The sequence below is a fragment of the Puma concolor genome, chromosome A3 (assembly GCF_028749965.1).
Source record: "Puma concolor isolate L17-30 chromosome A3, mPumCon1.1.hap2, whole genome shotgun sequence".
Taxonomy (NCBI): Eukaryota; Metazoa; Chordata; class Mammalia; order Carnivora; family Felidae; genus Puma; species Puma concolor.
In genome coordinates, this window is record NC_141669.1 from 919,168 (window position 1) to 941,337 (window position 22,170).

The following is a 22,170-nucleotide window of genomic DNA, read 5'->3' on the forward strand; positions in this document are numbered from 1 at the left end:
AACGTGAATTTTCCCGAGAGCAGGGGGGAGGCCCCTACGATCAGGCAGCTGTGATGTATACTGCTTCTCAAGGTGACGGCGACACTCTTCACGGCTCAGGCTTGGTTAACGTCGAGTTAAAGATGGCAGCCAGTAAACTTGGCCCTCAGCCTCTCTAACCATCCGGCAGAGGCATGGAGATTGCAGACGACGTTTCCATCCACACGGTGACAGAGACACAGCCTGTTACTGGATTCGTCTGCTTAATTCCCAGGCCTGCCTGATGTGCGTCCTACACACGGACGTACAGAGAGGTTGGGACCAGGTTTGCGGGTCGTCATCCTACCAAAGGCTGGCATGCCAGTCTCCTTTACGTGGTAATTCTGCACCAAGCTTCATCCGTGGAGACTTTCTCTCCTCAAAACCCGTGAATTCATAGAGGAAACAATACACTCTGAAGGCAAAACTTGATACATACATTGAAATTATAGGAAAAACCCCCAAACATACCTAGGTTTAGTATATATTCTGGTGTATATATAATTCTCTGTATTAATTTGCCAAAAAAAAGTTGTCAAAAACCAAATTAAGTGTCGGATCTGGCTTGCCAACATATGTGGCTGTACGAACGCCAGGCATCTGAAGACTCACGTCCCCAGGGCCCTTTTCTTCTGGCCATTTGCTTTGGGGTCATTTTCACACTGACTTTTTCTTCTCCTTTGTGTTTGGACCGAAGCACGAAATTGCCCAGCAGAAGTGAAACCTTGAGGATCTCAGCGCACTGAGGGAGCTGTTTGTGTCACCTTTACAGCATCCTCTCCCTTAAACGCCTGCATTTATCTGCTTGAAACCAGCTGTTAGATGGGTCAGCGCCCGTGCTGTCCTCCGATTCTTTACTGATATTGACACTTGAATCCAAACAAACCCGAAACGGAACAGCACCCCTGGCAGGCACAGGCCACCCCCCGAGGCCCCACGGACGCTTGTTAGTCTTCAAGGAAAAGTAGACGGTGCTGGTGTTGGTTTCTTGATGAAATATCGAGGAACACAACGTGGGCACAGATGTCACCACGATAAGTAAGGTTTCCAGAGTTTGGGGAACACATTGAGCACGTACCAATTACGGAAAAGCCTGTTCCTCCGGGAGGGTTCAGTCGTGCCCCCTCCACGGCCCGTCTCTCACGCTCACGGGTCTTTGCTGCCGCCGATCGGGGAGCTCCAGCAGGGGCCCCCGCACTGCAGGCCGAGATGGTCATGCTTCCAGGCCGGCCGGCAGGGCACCAGGCCACATGGGGTGTGCAGGTCAAGTGCACACCCTTGCTGAGTGTCCACAAAGGCACATGAGTGCCCCTGGGCGGTCGTGATAGCCCACAAGCTACTGAAATAGAAAAGTCACTCGGCACAAACATCGCAGCCTAAGCAGTTAACGTCTCATTCACATCTTCTTTCTGCCCGTTGCTTTGCTGGGTTATTTGTTTTTCGGGTGGAAGTTTGGTGAGTTCTTTATAGATTGTGGATACTAGCCCTTTGTCCAATATGCCATTTGCAAATATCTTTTCCCATTCTGTTGGTTGCCTTTTAGTTTTGTTGATTGTTTCCTTTGCAGTGCAGAAGCTTTTTATCTTCATGAGGTCCCAATAGTTCATTTTTGCTTTTAATTCCTGTGCCTTTGAGGATGTGTCAAATAAGAAATTGCTGCGGCTGAGGTCAGAGAGGTTTTTTCCTGCTTTCTGCTCTAGGGTTCTGATGGTTTCCTGTCTCACATTCAGGTCCTTTATCCATTTTGAGTTTATTTTTTTGAATGGTGTAAGAAAGTGTTCTAGTTTCATTCTTCTGCATGTTGCTGTCCAGTTCTCCCAGCACCATTTGTTAAAGAGATCATCTTTTTTCCATTGGATATTCTTTCCTGCTTTGTCGAAGATTAGTTGGCCATACTTTTGTGGGTCCAATTCTGGAGTCTCTATTCCATTGGTCTATGTGTCTGTTTTTGTGCCAATACCACGCTGTCTTGATGATTACAGCTTTGTAGTAGAGGCCAAAGTCTGGGATCATGATGCCTCCCGCTTTGGTTTTCTTCCTCAATATTACTTTGGCTATTTGGGGTCTTTTGTGGTTCCATACAGATTTTAGGATTTGACCAACAGGCGCACGAAAAGATACTCAACGTCATTCCTCATCAGGGAAATACAAATCAAAGCCACACTGAGATACCACCTCATGCCGGTGAGAGTGGCTAAAATGAACAAGTCAGGAGACTGTAGATTCTAGCGAGGATGTGGAGAAACAGGAACCCTCGTGCACTGTTGATGGGAATGCAAACTGGTGCAGCCGCTCTGGAAAACAGTGTGGAGTTTCCTCAAAAAATTAAAAATAGAACTACCCTATGACCCAGCAATAGCACTGCTAGGAATTTACCCAAGGGACACAGGAGTGCTGATGCAGAGGGGCACTTGTACCCCATTGTTTATAGTGGCACTTTCAACCATAGCCAAAGTATGGAAAAAGCCTAAATGTCCATCAACTGACGAATGGATAAAGAAGATGTGGTTTATATACACAATGGAATACTACTTGGCAATGAGAAAGAATGAAATCTGGCCATTTGTAGCAATGTGGATGGAACCGGAGGGTCTTATGCTAAGTGAAATAAATCAGGCAGAGAAAGACAGATATCACATGTTTTCACTCATATGCAGATCCTGAGAAACTTAACAGTGGGGAGGGGAAGGGGGGAAAAAGTTACAGAGAGGGAAGGAGGCAAACCATAAGAGACTCTTAAATACTGAGAATAAACCAAGGGTTGATGGGGGCTGGGGGAGAGGGGAAAGTGGGTGATGGGCACTGAGGAGGGCACCTGTTGGGATGAGCACTGGGTATTGTATGGAAACCAATTTGACAATAAATTATAAAAAAAAAAAAATCTCATTTGTAACTGATTGAAAGAGCACCCCTCCAAGCCATTCTTCATGGGATTCCAGTAAAGAGAAACCAACTATAACAAATCTGACACCTTATTGGAGCGCACACCAATCTCCCCACGCTGACTCATGGCAGCTAATTAAACGCATTGCTGTCCCGTGTCGCTCTGCAAATTGAACCACTCCAGTGTGCTGGAGATCAACGAAGGACTGATAATCAAATTATCCCCACCCACTGTCCCTGCAGACACACAAAAGTGCCCATCCCGCCTCCTGCTAGGTGCTCCCGAGGGTTCCCGGGGAAGGCAGCCGAGATGCGATGGATGCAATAAAACCCTTTTCCCTAAGTCAGGAGCCATGTGGCACCATCAGGAGAAGCTGTGTTCAGTCTGTCCTTCTAATGTGCTGACTCCATTGCCCAGATCAGAAACCACTCGCAGGAGCTCCCGGTTCTCTTCCCTCTTAGAGCATCGGAATCAGTCACACTTATGTCAGAATGATCCACATACATGATGTCCTTAATAATGATAATTGTGTCAGAACACAACTAATTTTTAAATACGTCTATTTCTAAACACTCCACAAACTAAAAAAACCACTCAGCGTGTCACGAGTCTCTTAGACTTTGCTACTTAGGTGCTCCAAGTGCCTACACATCAGATGCACGAAAGGGTCGTTGAAGTCTAGATCCCAATGTTTGCCCACTCAGGTCCTTCTGCCGTGTGACCTCCTGAGCCAGACGCTTGCCTACTGCCTTCAAATGGCCACCTTGCTCATTTCTCTTGCAGAGAGCACCACAGGGCCGCCCCAGATGCCGAGTGACCCCACGTGGATTTGGTTGGTAAATGCCAAGGGAGCATGAACAATTTTATACCCAAATTAGCCGTTAAAAAAAAAAAAACAGATTTTTCTGTAGCAGAAAATTCCCATTTCCTTTTGCTCTTTGAACCAGTGTTTCCATTCTAATTCATCTATCACTTGTCCCCAGATGTAGGCTATCTCATGATTGGAAGCCTCACATTTGTTTCTGCAGAGACCATCCCAGGTGGGGAGCCTCCAACACAGCCCTGGCCAGGTGGCTGCCCCCCGCCTATGAAGACGGCATCAGCGAGGCCAGGGGGTGGAACCCCCACGTCCTGTACAACGGCTTTCCACTGCCCCCCGTACGTAGCTCACAGCGCTGTGTCCCCACGATGCTCCCCGGCCACCCGCCACCTCGGAGGAAGCCAGCCTGCTCAGGGCAGTGGGCTCGGAGAGTCCCCGTCCACCCTCATGACCCCTGTGCTCCAGGGCACAGAGAGACCCCAGTCACCAGCCAGGGAGCACAACAAGGCAGATTTAAGTTAAAGTTCCTCTAACTCTCTGCTCGTCACCTCATTTCAGTATTTGAAAGAAATCCTCTATGCATGGGCAGAGGAGGAGGTGTATTCAAAGATTCTTAAAGTTACGTAATTCATTCATTCATGCAAAACCATGGATGGTTGCCGCTTCACTCCCAGAGGCAAATTATTTGCTAAGCAAACTCATACCCAATCCACTGATCAATTTGGTTAAAAAAATGGATATTTGACCCTCCATTTGACTACTTGCTTCCATGAACAAACCAGTCTGCTTGGTCCCGTCCTGTATGTGACAGTGGAATTCTCCAGAAACATAAAAGGGACGCCCTGTTCAGTGTGAGAAGTCAGGATCTGACCACGCCAGCTTGGGGACCGCCACCCCGTCCCCAGGCTCCCCTACGGAAACCAACAGCTTCCCTGGGAGGTCTTCCGTTGGCTGACAGGCAGGAGGACAGGAGCCGCCTGGTGTCAGAGCCGCACCGTGGGCTCCCTGCGGTTGGCACAGGCCCCTCTGGGTGTGCTAACCCGTACTTTTCTGCAGGTCACTTGCAGCCTCCATTCAGCTGCCTGGGTAATGAGGTAATAACACCTTTCCTGTCCTACACTAGCTGCCAGACCTGTCGGAGCCGTGAGGCTTTCTGAACTCTCAGTGTTAAGGGCAACCCCGCCAGAATTACACAGCTACTCAGGTCAGAGCTCAGGTACCTTTAATGGGATGTATTAGTTTCCTGCTGCTGCTGTAACAAGTTAGCACAATTTTAGTGGCTTAAACTACGCAAAGTTACCAGAAGTCTGACATGGGTCTCACTGGCCTCCAATCCAGGTGTGGGCTGGGCTTCGTTCCACCTGGAGGCTGGGGTCTGCTTCTTGGCCCCCTGGCTTCCAGGGACACTGCCTCCTTGGCTCTTGCCCCCCCAAAGCTGCATCCCCTCTGCCTACAGTCAGGAGAAGCTCTCCGATTTTAAGAACCATGTGATTGCATGGGATCCACTTGGAAACCCAGGGTAGCCCCCTGTCTTGAGGTCCTTATAGTAATCACAGCCACAAAGGTGTCAAGGCCTGGGGAACAGCCCTCCGTGGCCCTGTCCTCTGAGTCATGACCTCTGTCACACCAATGGCTAGATGTGTAATAAATTACCTAATTTAATCCCCACAATGATCCTGAAATATCAACATTTCATACTCACATACAGATAATGAAACTAAGACTCAGGGCAGTTAACTAAGGCCCCGCAATCACCACAAACCAATGCATTATGCTGAAGGCAGCCTGGATGTGTCCACCCACCCTAATGCCACAGACTCGAACTTCTGAGCGCCAGCCATCCGTGAATGGGCGCAGCCTCCTGTCCTGTGAACGAGCACGGCCCTACGACCCTCAGGGTCCCCCAGTGTCCTCTTTCTCTGCCGATGGCCTTCCCACATGACAAGCTGGTCTCTTTCACCCAGGTCCGGGAGGTGACAAGGCAAGTTATTCGAGTTTCCAATGAGGCCGTCACGGAAGATGACCAATATTCTGATCTCCTGATGGTGTGGGGCCAATATATTGATCACGACATCGCATTCACCCCTCAGAGCACCAGGAAAGTTGCATCTGAGGGAGAAGCTGATTGCCAGTTGACCTGCAAAAACCAAGACCCGTGTTTTCCCATACAGGTACAAATTTAAACTTCTTCACATTGGTTACAAAAGTAATAGATGTCATTTAAAAAATCAAACAGATGTGTAAAATGAAAGGTCAAAACCTATGGATGCGGCCAGAAATTGCCTGTGCATGTATGTACATAAGGTGTCCTTATGTGCGTACAGGAGCCTCACGCACAGCTCATGTGTCGCACTACGTGCGTTGCTCCCAACTTGGTGTGGGTCTCCGAGCAGTAGTTATAGTTCTCCCCGTGTCATTAAGTGGACAGAAACGTGATTGTTTTAAGACTTCGACAGTCCTGCAGTACGCGTCATAACTTACTAACGATTAGCTTCTTCATGAGCATTTAGGTGGTTTTAAGCTTTGTTGTTTTAAAATGCTGTCGCAAATAACAAAGCGGGCGCACACCTGGACATAGAGCCTGGGGCACGCATGCACACCTAGCGGGCACATCGGCAGGGCTAACGGTGCAGAGCTGGGGGAGCACAGAATGCGCCCACAGACACTGCAAATCTGGTCTCTGTAAATATTGTGCTAATTTCCTCTCTTACTAGCAAGGGAAGAGACAGTGCAGGTAAGGGTTTAATCGCTTCTCTTTGGAAAACATCCTCAAAGGTCGGGGGTAGGGGGAGCACTTTCTACCCAAAAGCAGACTGTCTGGGCCGTGTCCCCTAGGTACCACACACCTTCCTGGAGCAGCCACTCTGGGTCACGCTGTGCCCGAGCTTGGTGGGAGGTCCCGATAAGAGAACCAGAAGTTAGGACCCTTCGGGCGTCTGCAGAGGAGGCCCCAACAGGCCAGGCATCTAAACAAAACAGACCAAAAGGAAAGATTGTGGAGAAGGGGTGAAAGGGCACCATGGGGCCTGCACCAATCACAGCTAAGGAAACTCCAGCCTCCTCCGAATGTCCTGACCCTGGCAGGAAGGGGGAGCTGGAGGGGGACAAGTGGGCGGGGCAGGAGACAGAAGTGGGCGGGGCAGACAGCGGCACCGGTGTCCTAGGGTCCCGGCCTGCCTAGAGCTTTCAGGGTGTCTGCAGAGGCCCAGTGACCCGGTCTCCCCTTTCCCGGCAGCTACCCACCAACGGCTCGGGGACCTCAGGCCGGTCCTGTTTGCCATTTTACCGCTCCTCCGCGGCCTGTGGCACGGGTATCCAAGGCGCCTTCTTTGGCAACCTGACCTCGGCGAACCCGCGACAGCAGATGAACGGGCTGACCTCTTTCCTGGACGCGTCCACCGTATATGGCAGCTCCCCGGCCTTGGAGAAGCAGCTGCGCAACTGGACCAGTGCGGAGGGGCTGCTCCGGGTCAACACGCGCCACTGGGACGCCGGCCGCGCCTACCTGCCCTTCGCGCGGCCACCTGGGCCCACGGGCTGCGCGCCCGAGCCCGGCACCCGCGGGACGGCCCAGGCGCCTTGCTTCCTGGCCGGGGACGGCCGTGCCAGCGAGGTCCCCGCCCTGACGGCCTTGCACACACTGTGGCTGCGGGAGCACAACCGCCTGGCCGTGGCGCTCAAGGCCCTCAACGCGCACTGGAGCGCGAACACCGCCTACCAGGAGGCGCGCAAGGTGGTGGGCGCCTTGCACCAGGTGTGAGAGGTCACTGGGACACCCTGTGCTAGCGTGAGCGACGGGAGCTGGGCGGGAGGCTGGGACGCCCTGTGCTAGCGTGAGCGACGGAAGCTGGGCGGGAGGCGGGGAGCACGGGAGCCCCGAGGTTCAGGAGTAGAGCTCCAGAAGGAGCTGCGCTTGTGTAAGCGGGGGGGGGGGGGGGGGGGGGGGGGGAGGGGGGGGAGCCCCGTGGTGCGGGGAGGGGTGGGGTGTAGAGGGCGGAAGCCCCCTGGTGCAGGGGCGGGGTAAGAGCGCGGGAGCCCAGTGCTGTGGGGGTGGTGCTGGAGGGTGGAGCCGGTCGTGGGAACCTGATGCCCACGGTTACATGGACCCGCAGGCGGTGGAGGGGAGCTCACCTCTGAGTCACATTCACGATTCACAGAGGGGAACACGCGGTCGGCGAAATAAAAGAAGTGATAACCACGTAGGGCCTGTGAAGGGGCGTTTAGGCAGATTTGGAGGACGGCAATGTAATGTGACCCTGAAACCCGCCACCGTCTTATGGCAAAGTCAAACAGCCCGTCAGACACGCTCTGACCTTGAACAAAGTGGCCTCCGATGCAGGCCCATCGGTTCTCAGACAGGGTCCCGTCGGGGGCGTCCCGCCCCCTGCTCTGCCATGGCGCATGTCCCCTTATTTTCTGTGTCGTGTCGTGTCTGTGCCCCTTCCCCGAACGCACGCTCTGCGGGGACAGACGGTGTGTTTCCCAGCTGTCCCTGTGAGCAGGGGTCCAGGTCCCAGGGCAAGAACGAAGCAGAGCCCCGCCCATCACCCCGGAGCCCCTCCTTGCGGCTGCCCAGAACTTTACAACATTTCTGAGGCTCACATTTCACTTTCAAATTCCCTTCTGTGTTTTCTTTGGTCAATAGCTTCTCTTCGGGGTTTTTGCAAATGCCTTGGAAACCTTAAAATAACGATAGGTTGCATTGAAAGAGTTGGTAAAACCCTTGCAGGGGCATGGGCTGCGTCCTGGGGGCCCCTCAGCCCCCCGGACAGACAGCCCTGTGCAGCGGCGGGGGCGTGTCCCCTGCCCCAGGTCAAGGAAGGGGCTCCCACGAGGGGAATCCACAGGTGTAGAACAAACAAAAACCTTGTGGAGAAGTCACTTTGAGGCCTTACTGCAGGGCAGGGCGAGCTGAGACCTGGTCCAGTCAGGGGGCTGCACCTGTCTCTCTGCTGGGTCCCGTGATCCTGAAGGGCACCTGGGGAGGGTCACAGGCCGCGTCAGTCCTGTCCCCTCAGACAGAGCGATGCATCTTCCAGGTTGGGACCAAATTAGGACGAGGCCTCATTTACAAAACCCACACGCAGGTTCGGCTCCTGTGGGGACCCCTGCCGGCCCCTTGCCTTCGAGCTTCTGTTACAACGAACTAACCACCTGACAGACACAATTCAGGGGGGGAAGGAGTGACAGGGTGTTTCTCTGGGCCTAATTTTAACCGGCGAGGACCCTTCAATCCCACGTAGCCCTCGGCTTGCGCGCCATTTCCTTCCTGCTTCCGGGTGGGGAGTCCAGCAGCGCCCCGGACCCTCTCTGTAAGTAACATGTCTGCCACGTGGACACCACACCGCACACCCAGCACAGAAAACCACGGCTGTTTCCTGCTCTCACGGAAACTCCACAAAAGAGGTTCTCCAGATAAGGAAGTTGGTCCAGAGAGGCCCCAGCCCTCCCAGAGTAGCGCAACTAAGAAGGAGGAGGTGGGATTTGAACTCCCGGCTCTGAATCCTGAGCCTCTGGTCTCAGGTTCCCCAAAACGCCTGGACTTCTGACTTGCGCTCTGAGTTCAGGCGTCGCCGGAGTGCCCACGGGTGAAGCGCGGTGCAGTGCCACAGCCCCGGTGTCTGCGTGGTGTGCAGCCACGTTTTGTGTGGCCTTCCCTGCGGGGTGTCTGGGCGTGTCGCTGACACGCGCCCCGTCCCGTAAATGCCAGAGCTGTGAGGTCGCTACTCGCATCCGTTCAGCTGGTTACCTGTTCCCTTGCCTGGATGGCACGTCCCTCCTGGAACGCCTCTGCCCCCGGGCATGTGCAGGAGGAAGTCCTCCCCTGTCTCTGGACGTGGCCCCGGTCTGGCCCCCGGGCCCTGCTGGAGGCGCCCCGCTCAGAAACTCCTGTTTCCCCTTCTCCGTAGATCATCACCATGCGAGACTACATCCCCAAAGTCCTGGGCCCCGAGGCCTTCCAGCAGCACGTGGGCCCCTATGAGGGCTATGACCCCACCGTGGACCCCACCGTGTCCAACGTGTTTTCCACGGCCGCCTTCCGCTTCGGCCACGCCACGGTGCACCCGCTGGTGCGGCGGCTGGACGCCAGCTTCCGGGAGCACCCCGCGCTCCCCCCGCTGCGGCTGCAGGACGCCTTCTTCAGCCCCTGGAGGGTCCTCAAGGAAGGTGCGCCCCCTCCTGCAGGCTCCCCGGCACAAGCGCCCACAAACCCGTGGTGACGGCAGGCTTTCCGCTCCCAGCACATTTGGCCGAATTCTGTGTGGTTATCGGCCTTTACAGGGAAAGTCAACACCTCGAAGCTTTTTAAAGGCTCGACTGCTCATCAGAAAACCTCCTCCCGGATTCTGAAGCTCTTCAGAGTCCACAGGGTGGCCACCTGAGGTGCAGCCCCCCTCCACCTAGTGTTTCAAAGCTCGTGTAGAAACCTCGTTAGCACACGTTCGTTACAAGTAACACCGTCCTCACTGGTGCACAAGGTGAGAACGTCAGGACTGCCGGTTCCTTCTCTGGGTCCCCTTTGGGCCTGCAGCCTGCCCCCTACGCTCACCAGTCAGTCCCCTAGGGGGCCCGGCCAGGTGCCGACCCACCCACACGGCAGAACCCAAGCAGTACTGGGAAGCCCTCGGAGTCACGTGAAGGGAATTCGAGAACCTGAAGGGCTCATCCATTAAGAACAAGCAGAGCTGGCCATCGGAGATGCTGTGGTTTTTCCCAGGACTCATGAGACAATCTTGGCCTCTTCCGTGATATTTTCCAGGCGGTTTGGACCCCCTCGTGAGGGGCCTTCTCTCGAGACCAGCCAAGCTGCAGGTACAGAACCAGCTGATGAACGAGGAGCTGACAGAGAGGCTGTTCGTGCTGGGGAGCTCGGGCATGCTGGACCTGGCGTCCATCAACCTGCAGCGGGGCCGGGACCACGGCCTGCCAGGTCTGCCTGCTCCCGGCTTCTCCCCAGGCTCCTCGTTGGGCTCCTCCCCGGGCTCCTCCTTGGGCTCACTTCCCCAGGCTGCTCCCCAGACTCTCCTTGGGCTCTTCCCCGGGCTCCTCCTTGGGCTCACCTCCCCAGACTCACTTCCCCGGGCTCCTCCCTGGCTCACCTCCCACCTGGGCCTGTCTTCTCAGAAGTAAATGCATCGCCAACCTTTGTTCAGTCTCTAAGAAATGGGCTTTCCAAGCACCCTCGTTCATCCACTGGGAGCTCATTCAGCTTGCTCAGAGGAAGGCCCGCAGGGTGTCCGGGGCCTCCCAGTGGGGCAGGAGCAGGGGGTTTAAAAAGAGGAAAAGGGAGATGGTCTGGCCTCCCAGCAGCCCACACGAGGCACAGCTCCGGGGGAGTCAGAGGCGGCTGCCCTGCCCGCCCCTCCCTGTCACCGTCCCAATCAGCACACAGCCTTCTGCTGCCTCCAGGCCGTCTCACCCCAGCAGTCTGATTCCCTGGCCACTGTGTGGGTGGGAACCCTCTTCCCGGGAGGCTCTTAGCTCCCCACCCCCACCTGCCGTGCCCACTCAGGCCCCATCACCCTTACCTGTCCCAACCCTCGCTGCCCCAGCCCTGAGACCCTCTGGGATGCCCTCCATGGCCTTTCCTCTGGGGTGCCCATAGTTGGGCTGTCTGGCCAGCTTTTGGTAACCACGCGAGGCCCCTGCCGCCTGCCACCCAGTCTCTGTGTGTAGACACGCCTCCCCTGGTGCCTGGGGAGCCCCTCCAGGTCAGGGGCCACGCCTCACGTGTCCCCTCTCTGCGTGTGTTGGGGACTCACAGACCGGCCGTGGGAAACCAGGCCTGCCTGCTCAGAGCCCCCCACACGTGTCCCCTCTTACCTCCCCCTCAAAGGCCCGGGAGGTGAGTTATGATCACGGTAAAATGTGGCGTCTGGGGTCTGGCATTGTTGTGCCTCCCACTGGGTTTATGAACTAGCCCTCCAGGAAGGCCCCGACGTCGGTGCCGGAACATTCCGGCATGTCGGGTAGTGGGCGGGTTCTCTGTAGCCAGGCGTCCTAGACGGGACCGGCGAGCCGTGGCTGCGGTGAGGCAGGCGGGGCAGACGCTACAGCCCCTCCCCCTGCAGGCTACAACGCGTGGAGGCGGTTCTGCGGCCTGCCCGCACTGGAGACCCGCGCCCACCTGCGCACGGCCACTGCCAACGCCAGCATCGCGGGCCGGATGATGGACCTGTATGGTCACCCGGACAACATCGACGTCTGGCTGGGCGGCTTGGCGGAGACCTTCCTCCCCCGGGCGCGCACGGGGCCGCTGTTCGCCTGCCTCATCGGGAGACAGATGAAGGCCCTGAGGGACGGAGACCGGTGGGTGCACCCGACCGGGCCCTCGTGCGGGAGGCGACCCCAGGTCACCCCAGATGGGGCTCATGCAGGCCAGCACCCTGTGAGCTGCTGCGGATGCGTCCCAACCGCCCGGCCTCACCTGTGAGCAGGTGTCGCGTGGAGAGCGCGTGTTTCTGGCGCCAGAAGCCCGCTGTGGGGTGTTCTCTGACAGGTCTGCCCAGTGGGGCAGACGGACGCTAACCCGGGCCTGAGGCCCAGGCCTGCGAGGGCGCCCTCTGAAGGCTCAGCCTCGGCCCGGGCCCCGTGAGGACCCTGAGGGTCCTGGTTCTGGGCCCGGCATGGTGGGCGTGAGAAGTCTGGAAGCATGCGGACCGCAACGGCCGCCCGGTCCCAGGCCCTCTCCTCTCACGCAGGTTCTGGTGGGAGAGCAGCGGGGTGTTCACGGAGGCCCAGCGGCGCCAGCTGGCCAGGCATTCCCTGTCCCGGGTCATCTGTGACAACACGGGTCTCCCCAGCGTGCCCCCTGACGCCTTCCTGGTCGGAAGATTCCCGAGGGACTTTGAGTCGTGCGAGAACATTCCAGGCCTGAACCTGGACGCGTGGAGGGAGGTCCTTCCTCAAGGTGACGTGAAGCCCTTCTTAACTTCTGTCGTGGCACATGCATTATTTGCAAGGACGGGGGAGGCGGGCGCCCCACACGTGAGCTGCACATGGGACCCTCGAGTCGGGGTGGGCAGGCGGACAGGTGAGCGCATGGGCCTCGGGGGCACAGGTGTCCGCTGGGCCTCAGTGGTGCCGTCTGCAGAGCTCTGCCCGGTGCCAAGAAGCTGCACGGCCCGCTGGGCTGTGGCAGAAATGTCTCTGGCTGGAAGGCGGGAGGTGAGGGGGGTCAGGGGGGTGAGGGAGTGAGAAGGAGGCAGGAGGTGAGAGCCCTGAGAGGCGCCAGGGGGCAGGAAGGCTGGGTAGGCCTCCCAGGGAGGGGTTGATGCAGGAGGAAGGTGCGGGCACAGCGTCCTGGACGCCATCGCTGTGTCTGGTGACCAGGGAGCAGCGTGTCGGGGGGCAGCAGAGCCTGGGGCGGGGGGGACCTGGCCCAGAGCCGGCGTCCTGAGGCGGGTGGGCTTGGCTCTGAAGCCAGTGCTCCTGGTCGTGCGCGGCTGGACCAACCAGCGGGACGTGGGGTCCGAGTGGCGGGCAGAGGCGGGGCGGAGCCGGCAGTGAGCGCTGAGGGCACCCGCCTTCCGTCCTTGTGCAGGTGACGCGTGTGGCCTCCAGGGCGGAGTGGACAACGGGGACTGGGCGCCGTGCGGCGAGCCCGGGCGGCGCGTGCTGGTGTTTTCCTGCCACCACGGGTTTCGGCTGCACGGCCCGGAGCAGGTGGCCTGCTCCCCCCGGGGCGGGCGCTTCCAGCCCCCCGTGTGCAGAGGTCAGTGCTCCTCAGCCCCCGCTTCACCCCCAAATCCGTGCCCATCAGACTGGGAGTAAGCGCAAGTGTGGCTCCTGAAAAGGCGCCTCTGAGCGTAACGACCCTCCCAGGTGGCGGGGAAATAAAGCGTCTCCTGGGTGGGGGTGCCCTCGTGGACCGCTTTCTAGATGCGTCACGACCGTCACGTCGGCACGCAGGTATTAGGGACAAGTCAGTGACTCACAGGAGAAGGTTCTAGAGCCACATTCTCGAGTGAAACTTGAAGGAGGGAGGTGCTTCCTCTCGGAAAGCCCTGGGACACACTTGTCGCCCGGCTTGCGCACCTGGGCATGTGGGTGCCCCCAGGTCACCTCCCATCCGTTCGTCCAGCCTGGCTGCTGGCAGTGGTGCAGGGGGAGGGGCGCGAGCGCAGGTGAGGGTCCCGAGCGGCCCTGCGGAGGAGCGGGCAGAATGGCCGTCTGCAGCGGATGCCTGTGTGTGGGTCCCTGAGGCCGGGGACTCCTGGTGACCGCAGGCCCGCTGACCGAGAAGTGACCCACAAACCGTGCGTGCACCCCACCGGGCCGCGGCAGCCGGGGAAGCGATGCTGGAGGCACGCAGGCTCCGCTCATCGGCCCACGACCTTGGCCACGACTGCCCCTGGGAGGAGCCCGGCGACAGGCAGGGAGCCGCACGCGGGCTGCTTGTTAGGAGCTGCTGACGGCCCAGCGGGCACAGGGGTGCAGCCACGCAGGAGTTTCAGTTCAGGAAGAGGAAAGCATTCTGGAGGTGGATGGAGGCCGCGAGAGCGAGCTTACGGCCACGGAAATGCTCAGCTAGAAGTGGTTCACGTTGCGGACGTTTTGCCTCGGTGACGAAGATGCGGTTCCGGTCTCGGAGGCCGGCGGTGTCTTGTCCCGAAGGGCTGCGGTGGTCACACAAGAGAGACTGACGGAGACCGTGAGCACCAAGGCCGGGCTGCAGTGCGGTCCTGTGCACCTGCTTGGCGAGGGCCGGGGTCTGGGAGGGGTCGGGGTCCCCGGAGGGGCCCGGTGGCTGGCCCCAGAGTCGTGTCCAGGGAGAGCCCTGAGGAGCAGTGGCCAGAACAGGAGCAGCCAGGTGAAACCCTGCCGGCTCGGGGGAGCGTATCGCCAGGCCCAGGGCTGGACTGGAAAACCCCCGTGCCCAGATTTGCACGAGCAGGACGTGAGCGGCGAGGCTGGTGGACACCCCGCGCCTCATCCGACATGGTCGGGGGAAGCCAGAGCTTTGCCCTCGAGGTTCACAGGAACCCACGGTGCCGTGGGTTACACCCACTTTGCCTAAATACCTAGACGTTTTACATGTGGATTCAGGCGGATTTTAGCCCTCGTGACCCCAGAGCTCTATTCCTGACGTCCCGTCTCACACCCATCGGGTGTTTCTTCTTCCTTAATCAGCCGTCTGCCCGGCGCATGCCTGGCTCGTGCTGACCACTAGCAGTGAACGTCACTCGGTTCTGAACCCTGGTGGGGTGAATCCGGCAGCCTTCGGGGGGCGTGGCCCGCCGCGTGGACACAATTCCTGGCTCACGGTCCCCACCCTGGGCGCCCAGAGCTCCCGAGTCTGGACCTACCTGCCCGGATACCAAGACCCTGTCGGGCGGGGCAGCTCTGAGAAGCCTGCTCCCAGTCTAATGATCCTGCCCCCCGCTGGCCTGCGCCCCCGCTCACCCTGCCTGGGCCACCTCAGTAGCTTTGTCATCTGCCCCCAAACCAAGGGCTTCTGTGACTCCGCGTTTGCAGAGGCGACCTGACCGAGGGGGGTCATCCGTGTCCGTGGCTTATCCGTTCTGGTTAGTCACAGGCACAGCAAAAGCACAGGCAGATGCCCAGCGTTACCAACATACGAGTCCAGAGCCAGTGGGTTGGATTTTGGTGCATCCACACCGGGAACTCTCGTGCTGAATAAATTAGCAGTGTGTCCACTGACGTGAGATACTGTCCACAGATTCACCAGGTGAGATGCACATCACGGAGCAGCTGCACAGTGGGACCCCGCTTGGGGCGAGAGGAGCCTGTTTGTAAATACTTCCAGTGCCTTCGTGAAGACGACGACTCATTAATCTCGGTTTCAAACTTGGCACAGTGAGACCGGGCGAGGAAGGAGAGGGTGTTAACCTTTTATTTACACGACCTGTGTTTTGTCCTCCTGCATTAACGATTAAGATATAATATCTTTAAACAAATTCTGGAAAACTCAACGCGGTGCAGCCAGTGGTATAAATGTGCTATTTCTGTACGTGGTGTTTTTCACTTGATCTGTGCCCTGCACTGTGAGTTTCTAAGTCAAGGAAAAACAGCCTTTGAACACAGTGCAGAGAGTGCTTTTCCTCGTGGGGTGAACTGATGTGAACGTCAGAGCCACCTCTGTCCTCGGTGAACCACGGCGGCCACGGCTGCAGGGAGGAAAGAAAGGCTTTCCTGAGGATGCGGTGCCCAGGTCAGACGAGACACGCACTCTCCTCGTCACTCAGCCCTACTTTTCCACCAGCCCATCCACACGAAAGGCTGGTGGAAAAAGCGAACCTAGAAATTAACTGCAATGAGGCTCTTATGAGGGCTTCAAAGTCGGGAATCAAAGTGGATAAAACGCGGGGTGTCTGTGGCCCTTTGCTCTGTTGTTGCCCAGAGGGTGTGTGATCCATGAATACAAACCGTGGCTCCTGTGTCTACTGGACAGGGAGCCCCGGGTCAGCACCCTGAGCTCGGGAAGGGGAGACGCACCTGGGCAGGTAACGGTCCAGGAATCTAGGACTAGGCAAGCCTGAGACCAGTGTGGGTCTGTCCCACGCGTTCCGTGGCTTCCCCGGGGCAGGGGGAGCAGAAGGTGCGGGTCCCCAACCTGGGTAAACATGTCCCTCGAGACGCACCGCAGCCCTGACCCCTGGCCCCTCGGATGTGCATAATTACACCCGTTTACACGTGGGAAGAGCCCAGCTGGGGGGAGCCCGCACCCTCGACCTCCGTGTCAGGAGCAACCCCGCCCCGCACGCCCACCACACGGCCTGGTCGTGCTGGGCAGCGTGGTCACAGAGTGGCCGACCGGCTCTTGAGCTGACCTCACAGGCCGACGAGAAGAGAGCAGGTGCTCCCACAGAGGCTCCCCCGAGAGGGACAGGCCCCACAGGGCACTGGGGGTTCTCGTATTCTCTAGACAGCAGTCTGGGGGGCCTGCACTGCGCCCAGGGTGAGGACCGGAGCTGGGGAGGGGACGCCACAGGGAGCCGGGGGAGGAGACGGCGCCTGACCTCCGTGTGCTTTGTGCAGACGTGAACGAGTGTGAAGACGTGGCACAGCCCCCCTGCCACCCGTCGGCCCGGTGCCGGAACACCAAGGGCAGCTTCCGGTGTGAGTGCACAGACCCGTACGTGCTGGGGGAGGACGGAACGACGTGCGTGGGTGAGTCCACCCTCCGCCTGCGTCCTGAGCGCGTCTGCAGTGCGCCTTCCAGAAGCCCGCAGGGTCATCCTCCTAGATGCGTGTCCCGTGACGTCCTGTGTGTGCTCCCTGTGCCGCGTCCGTGACTCTGGGTGGGAGCGGGGACCAGCCAGTTCCGACCCCAGCTTGGGGTGGGGCCTTGTGAAGGGCGAGGTAGCGTGGGGGCACCGCCCCGTCCTCTCTGGCACTGGGGACACCTTCCTGTCCTCTCCAGTGTGGGGGCACCGTCCCTCCTCTCCCGGGAGCTTCCGCTGTGAGGCTGGCACCACGTTTCATTCTCAGTACGGAACAGAGAGGTCCAGTGACTTGCTGGGGGTCACACAGCCACTCGGTTGCAGATCCAGGTTCCTAACTTGGCTCCTCGCCCCCGTGAAGGAGAATCTGCAGGGACAGATTTTGTTCGGGTGGGGGTGGGGCACCAGGCCGACGGAGCCCAACTGCAAACACGCCAGGGCAGCCGGAGACCCGAAGCCGGCCACACAGCGCGGGCTGTGGGGGAGGGGAAGCAGCCGGAGGGCGTGGTCAGGCTGGGGGATTCCTGCAGAAGCAGCGAGTGTGGGGGGCGGGAGGGGCCCCTCGCTCCAGACAGACTCCAGGCGGCACCCTTGTCCCCGAATGCATGCAGCAGGCACCGCCCGGGCGCCCACACGAGGCGCAGGGGTGGCGGGACCCTGACGTCCCCGGCTTGTGAGGGGTCAGAGTCCTGTAGGGGAGCAAGGCGCGAACCCACAGTCTCACAAGCCGCGTAGAGCCCGCCCTCGTGGTAAGTGCCACAAAGGGGCACGTGACGTGCAGGTATGTCCGTGAGGACACCGGCCCCCTGCCCAGGGGTTCAGGGAGCGTCTCTGTCACAGCGGGGCGCAGGCGGAGGTGAGGGGTGGAAAAGCACTGCAGGTGCCAAGGCCCTGGGGCAAGCCAGTGGGGATGATTGGGAGGAGGGGGCACAGGAGAGGCGGTGAGAGCAACGCGGAGCAGGCCCTTGTCCCCTTATGTCCCTGCGTCGGAGGGCGGGACGCCTCCTCACACCTGCGCCGCAGGAGACGGCTGCCGTGGGCCAGGCCGAGGTGGCGGCAGGACGTGGGTGTTGCGACCAGAGGTGGACGCGAGGGACGAGGGACAGGGATGTGCAGGGAGCCGGCCCGGCCAGCTTTGGGACCAAGACGCCCATCCTGGCGCCCGTGTGTTCGCTGAGAGCGGCGGGCGCGCTCACGGTTTCCGGTCATGAGGGCCGGCTGAGTGCGGGCGGGCGGGTCGAGGCCCCGTGGACGGTTCTGAGAAGCTGTGACTCGAAGGGCCCCCTGGACAGGAGTCAGTCCCGCCCCCACACGCCGCCCGTGCAGAGCGCTGGTCACACGTGCCGGGCCGACCGCGTCGTCCCGCCGGGGAGCCTCAGCGGGCCCGGAAGCGGCAGGCGGGGCGTCAGCTGCTGGAGGGCGTCAGGGGCGGGTGCGGGGAAAATCCAGTCCCTGCGCTCTGGGGCCCCGGCGCCCCGCTTTCAAGGCGAGAGGGGCCCCCCACGGGAGACACCCCCGTCACACCACCCCGAGGGATCTCCGTCCCCGACAGCCACATCCACGAGCACCGTGGCAGGTCTTACTGTGGCGCGGGCACCAGGCCTGGGCCCTGCCCACGGGACGCGTCCCGCTGCTGTCGTGGCCGGATGTGTGTGTGTGCCCACGTGACCCGCTGTGGCTGCCTCCAGCACGCTAGGAGCTGTCTGCTCCGGACGCCCCCCAACCAGCCTCTCCGAACGATCCTGTCCCAGAGGGTGGGCTCTCAGGCGGGAGGACCCCACGGGCGCACGTGTTCGGTGAGGCGGGGGCCCGGTGTCGGGAAAGACGGACTCTCACCTGGGTCATTCGGCGTTGCTACCCCGTCCTGGGTGGGTGGGGACAGAGTGCAGACGCCCGTCTACCAGAGGCCCCCCCTCACCTCCCCGTGGCGCGACCCCCCGCTCCCTGCGCCACACCCACTGCCCACTGGTGTCCACGACCACGTACAGGCTGAGAGACCCCAGGTGCCACGGGAAAGCTGGGCCACCGGGCACGCTCACGTCGTGGGCAAAGGGCCCTTGTGTTGGTGCGTTTTGTGCACGATCGTTAATGGCCACACGCGCGTGCGGGCTTTCCCCGCATCAGGGTAGGTGAGAGGAGACCCCGCGGCAGCCACACGCAGCCCATTCGTGCTCAGCTAGCTCCGGGGTTGCTTGGCTCGGAGCCCTGGGACGGGGCCCTGTGCTCGCTTGCCTGGTGGCCCCGACATCCAACACACACGGGCTGGGCCGGACCGCAGACCTGGCACCCGTCCTGGGGGCTGAGTCGGGGATCCGGGTGTGGGCAGGGCCGTCCCCGGCGGGCCCGTGGGTGGCATCTCCTCCCGCGTCCTCACCTGGTTCCCTGTGCTGTCTGCGTCCTGATGTCCCTTCCTCACAGGACGCCCGTCAACGGGATTGGGGCCCGGCCTCACAACCTCGTTCGACCTCAGTTACCTCTTTAGGCCCATCTGCGTGCAGCCGCGCTGAGGCCGGGGACAGTGGCGAGGCCGGGTGGACATCAGGCAGGTGGGGTGGGGCCCCTCCCACACAGGAGCTGGCTTGACGCAGGGTGACAGGCCACAGACCGCGGTGGATGCGTCTGGGAAGTCCGTTCTTGGCCATTTTAGAAAACTCAGTGGGATCGAAGAGTCACAGGTCCCGTGTGTCTGCTTGGCCGGCACTGAGCCCAGCAGACCTGGGATGACCCACACGTAGGCACAGGACCTGCTCCCACACAGGAGCCGGCGGGGGACGGGCAGAGACGCCCGCGCCCTGGGCAGGTGGTGAGACCCGGGAGGCGACGGGTCTGGAGAGGCCACCTGTTCTCTCGCCGCTTCTGGGATGGGGAGGTGGAAGTCAGGTGTGGGCCGGGCACTTCCCGAGTCCCGTCACCGAGCCCTGCACGTCCCCGGCGACTCCTTGCGGCCCCCCCCCCGTCACCCCCGTCCAGCCACGGCCCCTTCCGGTCTGCACCCATCAACCCTGCTCAGTTTCTTTGCAGAATGAACGGCCAGCCCGTAGCTGGGCGCCTGCTGTGTCGGGGCCCCACGGCTCCCCCTCGGGGCTCCGACCATGGAACGAGTTCAGCCTCCACCTGCTTCTGCGAGAAGGGGCGCCGAGGGCTCGAGCTCGTGGCGTCACATTGCACCTCCCCCACCTGCCCGCTCGGCCCCTCTGTGAGCGCAGCACGAGCACGCGGGGTCCCCAGCACCTCTCCACGGGGCTCACGCGTCTCTGCCTGTCGGTCCTGGCGGGAGGGCCTGTTTCCCGGAAAAGGGCAGGCGCCCCCGCGCTCTCCCCAGCTCTCCCTGCACCTCACATCGGGGGGGTGCCCGTCTGTGGAAATGGCAGCTTCGGGCAGATTTGTGCCCCCAGGTGCACCACGCCATCGCGAGCAGAGGCGGGCCCCCTCGGGACCAGGGTGGGCTCGGGCTCCAGGGCACACCGGCCGCACGCTTGGCAGGCCGGCTCGCTAACCCCCTCCTTCTCCTCAGACTCCGGGAGGCTCCCCAAGGCGTCCTGGGTCTCCGTGGCGCTGGGTGCCCTGCTCGTCGGCGGCCTGGCAGGCCTCACCTGGACGGTGGTTTGCAGGTGGTAAGTCCCCGCTCTTCCGCCGCAGGGAGGCCATTTCCTCCCCGCGGGCAAGGCTGCTGTGTTTCAGGGGCAGGGTAGAGGGTGAGTGCCCCAAGCCCTTCCGTCCCCAGAGCTGTTCTGTACAAAGCATTAGACTTCCTGGTTCTTGATGACGCTTCAAACAAGGAAAGCGGGACAATGGCCCTCACGCCCCGGGAGTCAGGTGTCTGTGGGCGGAGACCCCGGGGATGGGGTTCTGGGAACGTTACAAGGTTGCAGGATGCTCTCTCAGGAGCCGAGATTCGCCCCCCGCCCCTGGTTTCTCAGAGAACAAGGGTCCTGTCTTCAGCCACATCCGCCACTCCAGGGCCGACTCCTGGGAAGTTGGGAATTGGGAAGTCGGACTTTTACGCCGAACCTGGCAGTGTGGTGGGGCCTCAGAGGCAGATCTGGGCGTCTGCGGCAGATGGGTCCGCGCCGCTGAGCCGCTCTCACTAGCAGCTCTCAGGAGTCAAGCTCAGACTCTTGCTGAAGTTTCTCACGTGCGTAAAATGCACGAAGCCGTTGCTCGTGCCGTCTGGCCGCCCCCTCCACACCCGCGTCTGCCGCACCTCGTCCACCACTGCCTCCCGCGGTCTGTCCCTCCTGCCGCTCGCCCCACGGCCCCGAGGCCTCACCCCACGGCCCCCGCGGCTCCCGCGTTGCTCTGCGTCTCTCCCGTCTTCCAGCGATGCGGTGACCTCCACGCGTCGGCGCCTCCGTGGCTCCCGCCACGTCCCGACACGTTCAGAGACGCCTGCCCCTGACCTGAAGAGGGACATCTCCCCGTGTTCCTACACCCTGCAGAAGCAGGTTTTAAACAGCCAAACCTAATAGCCACGGCAGACAGGTGTCACCGTTGTGAGGCCACTGTTGTGCTCCACGGGTGTCACCGACCAAGGCCAGCCACAGCCCTGCTTCTGTCCCGAGTAGCTGAGGCGAAGCCCCCCCTAGCGTGACGGCCCCCCTCCGCCCATCCCCCCGCCGAGATGCTCTGGTAGACCCGGCACCCGTATCCTTTAAGCTCCAAGACCACCTCTGCCTCGACTTCTGTCCCTGAAGAGTTCACTGTGTGTCTGGTATAGTGGTTTTTAAAGGACACGCTTTGCAGCAGATTCGTAACGTCCGACAGAACTAACGTTTGCCGCAGTTCAGACGATACCGCGAGGGATTCCTTCAGGTCACCGTGAACGGAAGACCCAGACATCACGGGTCACGCGGGCCGGTAAATTTAGCTGTTACCTCGTCTAACTTCTCTGTCGGTCACCTGAGTCTTTGTTATAGGCTGACGTGCGTCCCCCGGGGTCACACGCTGAAGACCCGACCTCCGGTGTCTCGGCACGTGACCACATGTGGAAGCTGGGTGGCTGTGGATGAAACTAGTTGAGATGAGGTCATGCTGCAGTGGGTGGTCCCAACCCAGCAGGACTGCCGTCCTCACAGAAGGGGGATGGGGACAAGGACGCACACAGAGAGAGGCCGGGTGGAGACGAGGGCAGAGATCGGGGCGTCTACAAGCCAAGGGTCTCCAGCAAACCCCAGAAGCAGGAGAGAGGCTGGAGCGGATGGTCCCTCACCAGCCCTGCCGACATTATGACCTCGGGTGTCTACACTGCAGAACAGGGAGAG

At 60.1% G+C, this 22,170-nt stretch overlaps 1 protein-coding gene across 1 annotated transcript in view; it reads left to right on the plus strand.

Annotated features, from left to right (window-relative positions):
• TPO (thyroid peroxidase) overlaps nt 1-22,170 on the plus strand; it is a 45,024-nt gene that overhangs the window by 17,907 nt on the left and 4,947 nt on the right. Inside the window, 10 exon segments of the mRNA XM_025927434.2 lie at nt 3,931-4,060; nt 5,687-5,893; nt 6,958-7,476; nt 9,632-9,890; nt 10,483-10,653; nt 11,795-12,032; nt 12,425-12,633; nt 13,267-13,437; nt 16,725-16,856; nt 20,424-20,523. Coding sequence (XP_025783219.1) covers nt 3,931-4,060; nt 5,687-5,893; nt 6,958-7,476; nt 9,632-9,890; nt 10,483-10,653; nt 11,795-12,032; nt 12,425-12,633; nt 13,267-13,437; nt 16,725-16,856; nt 20,424-20,523 — 2,136 coding nt within the window.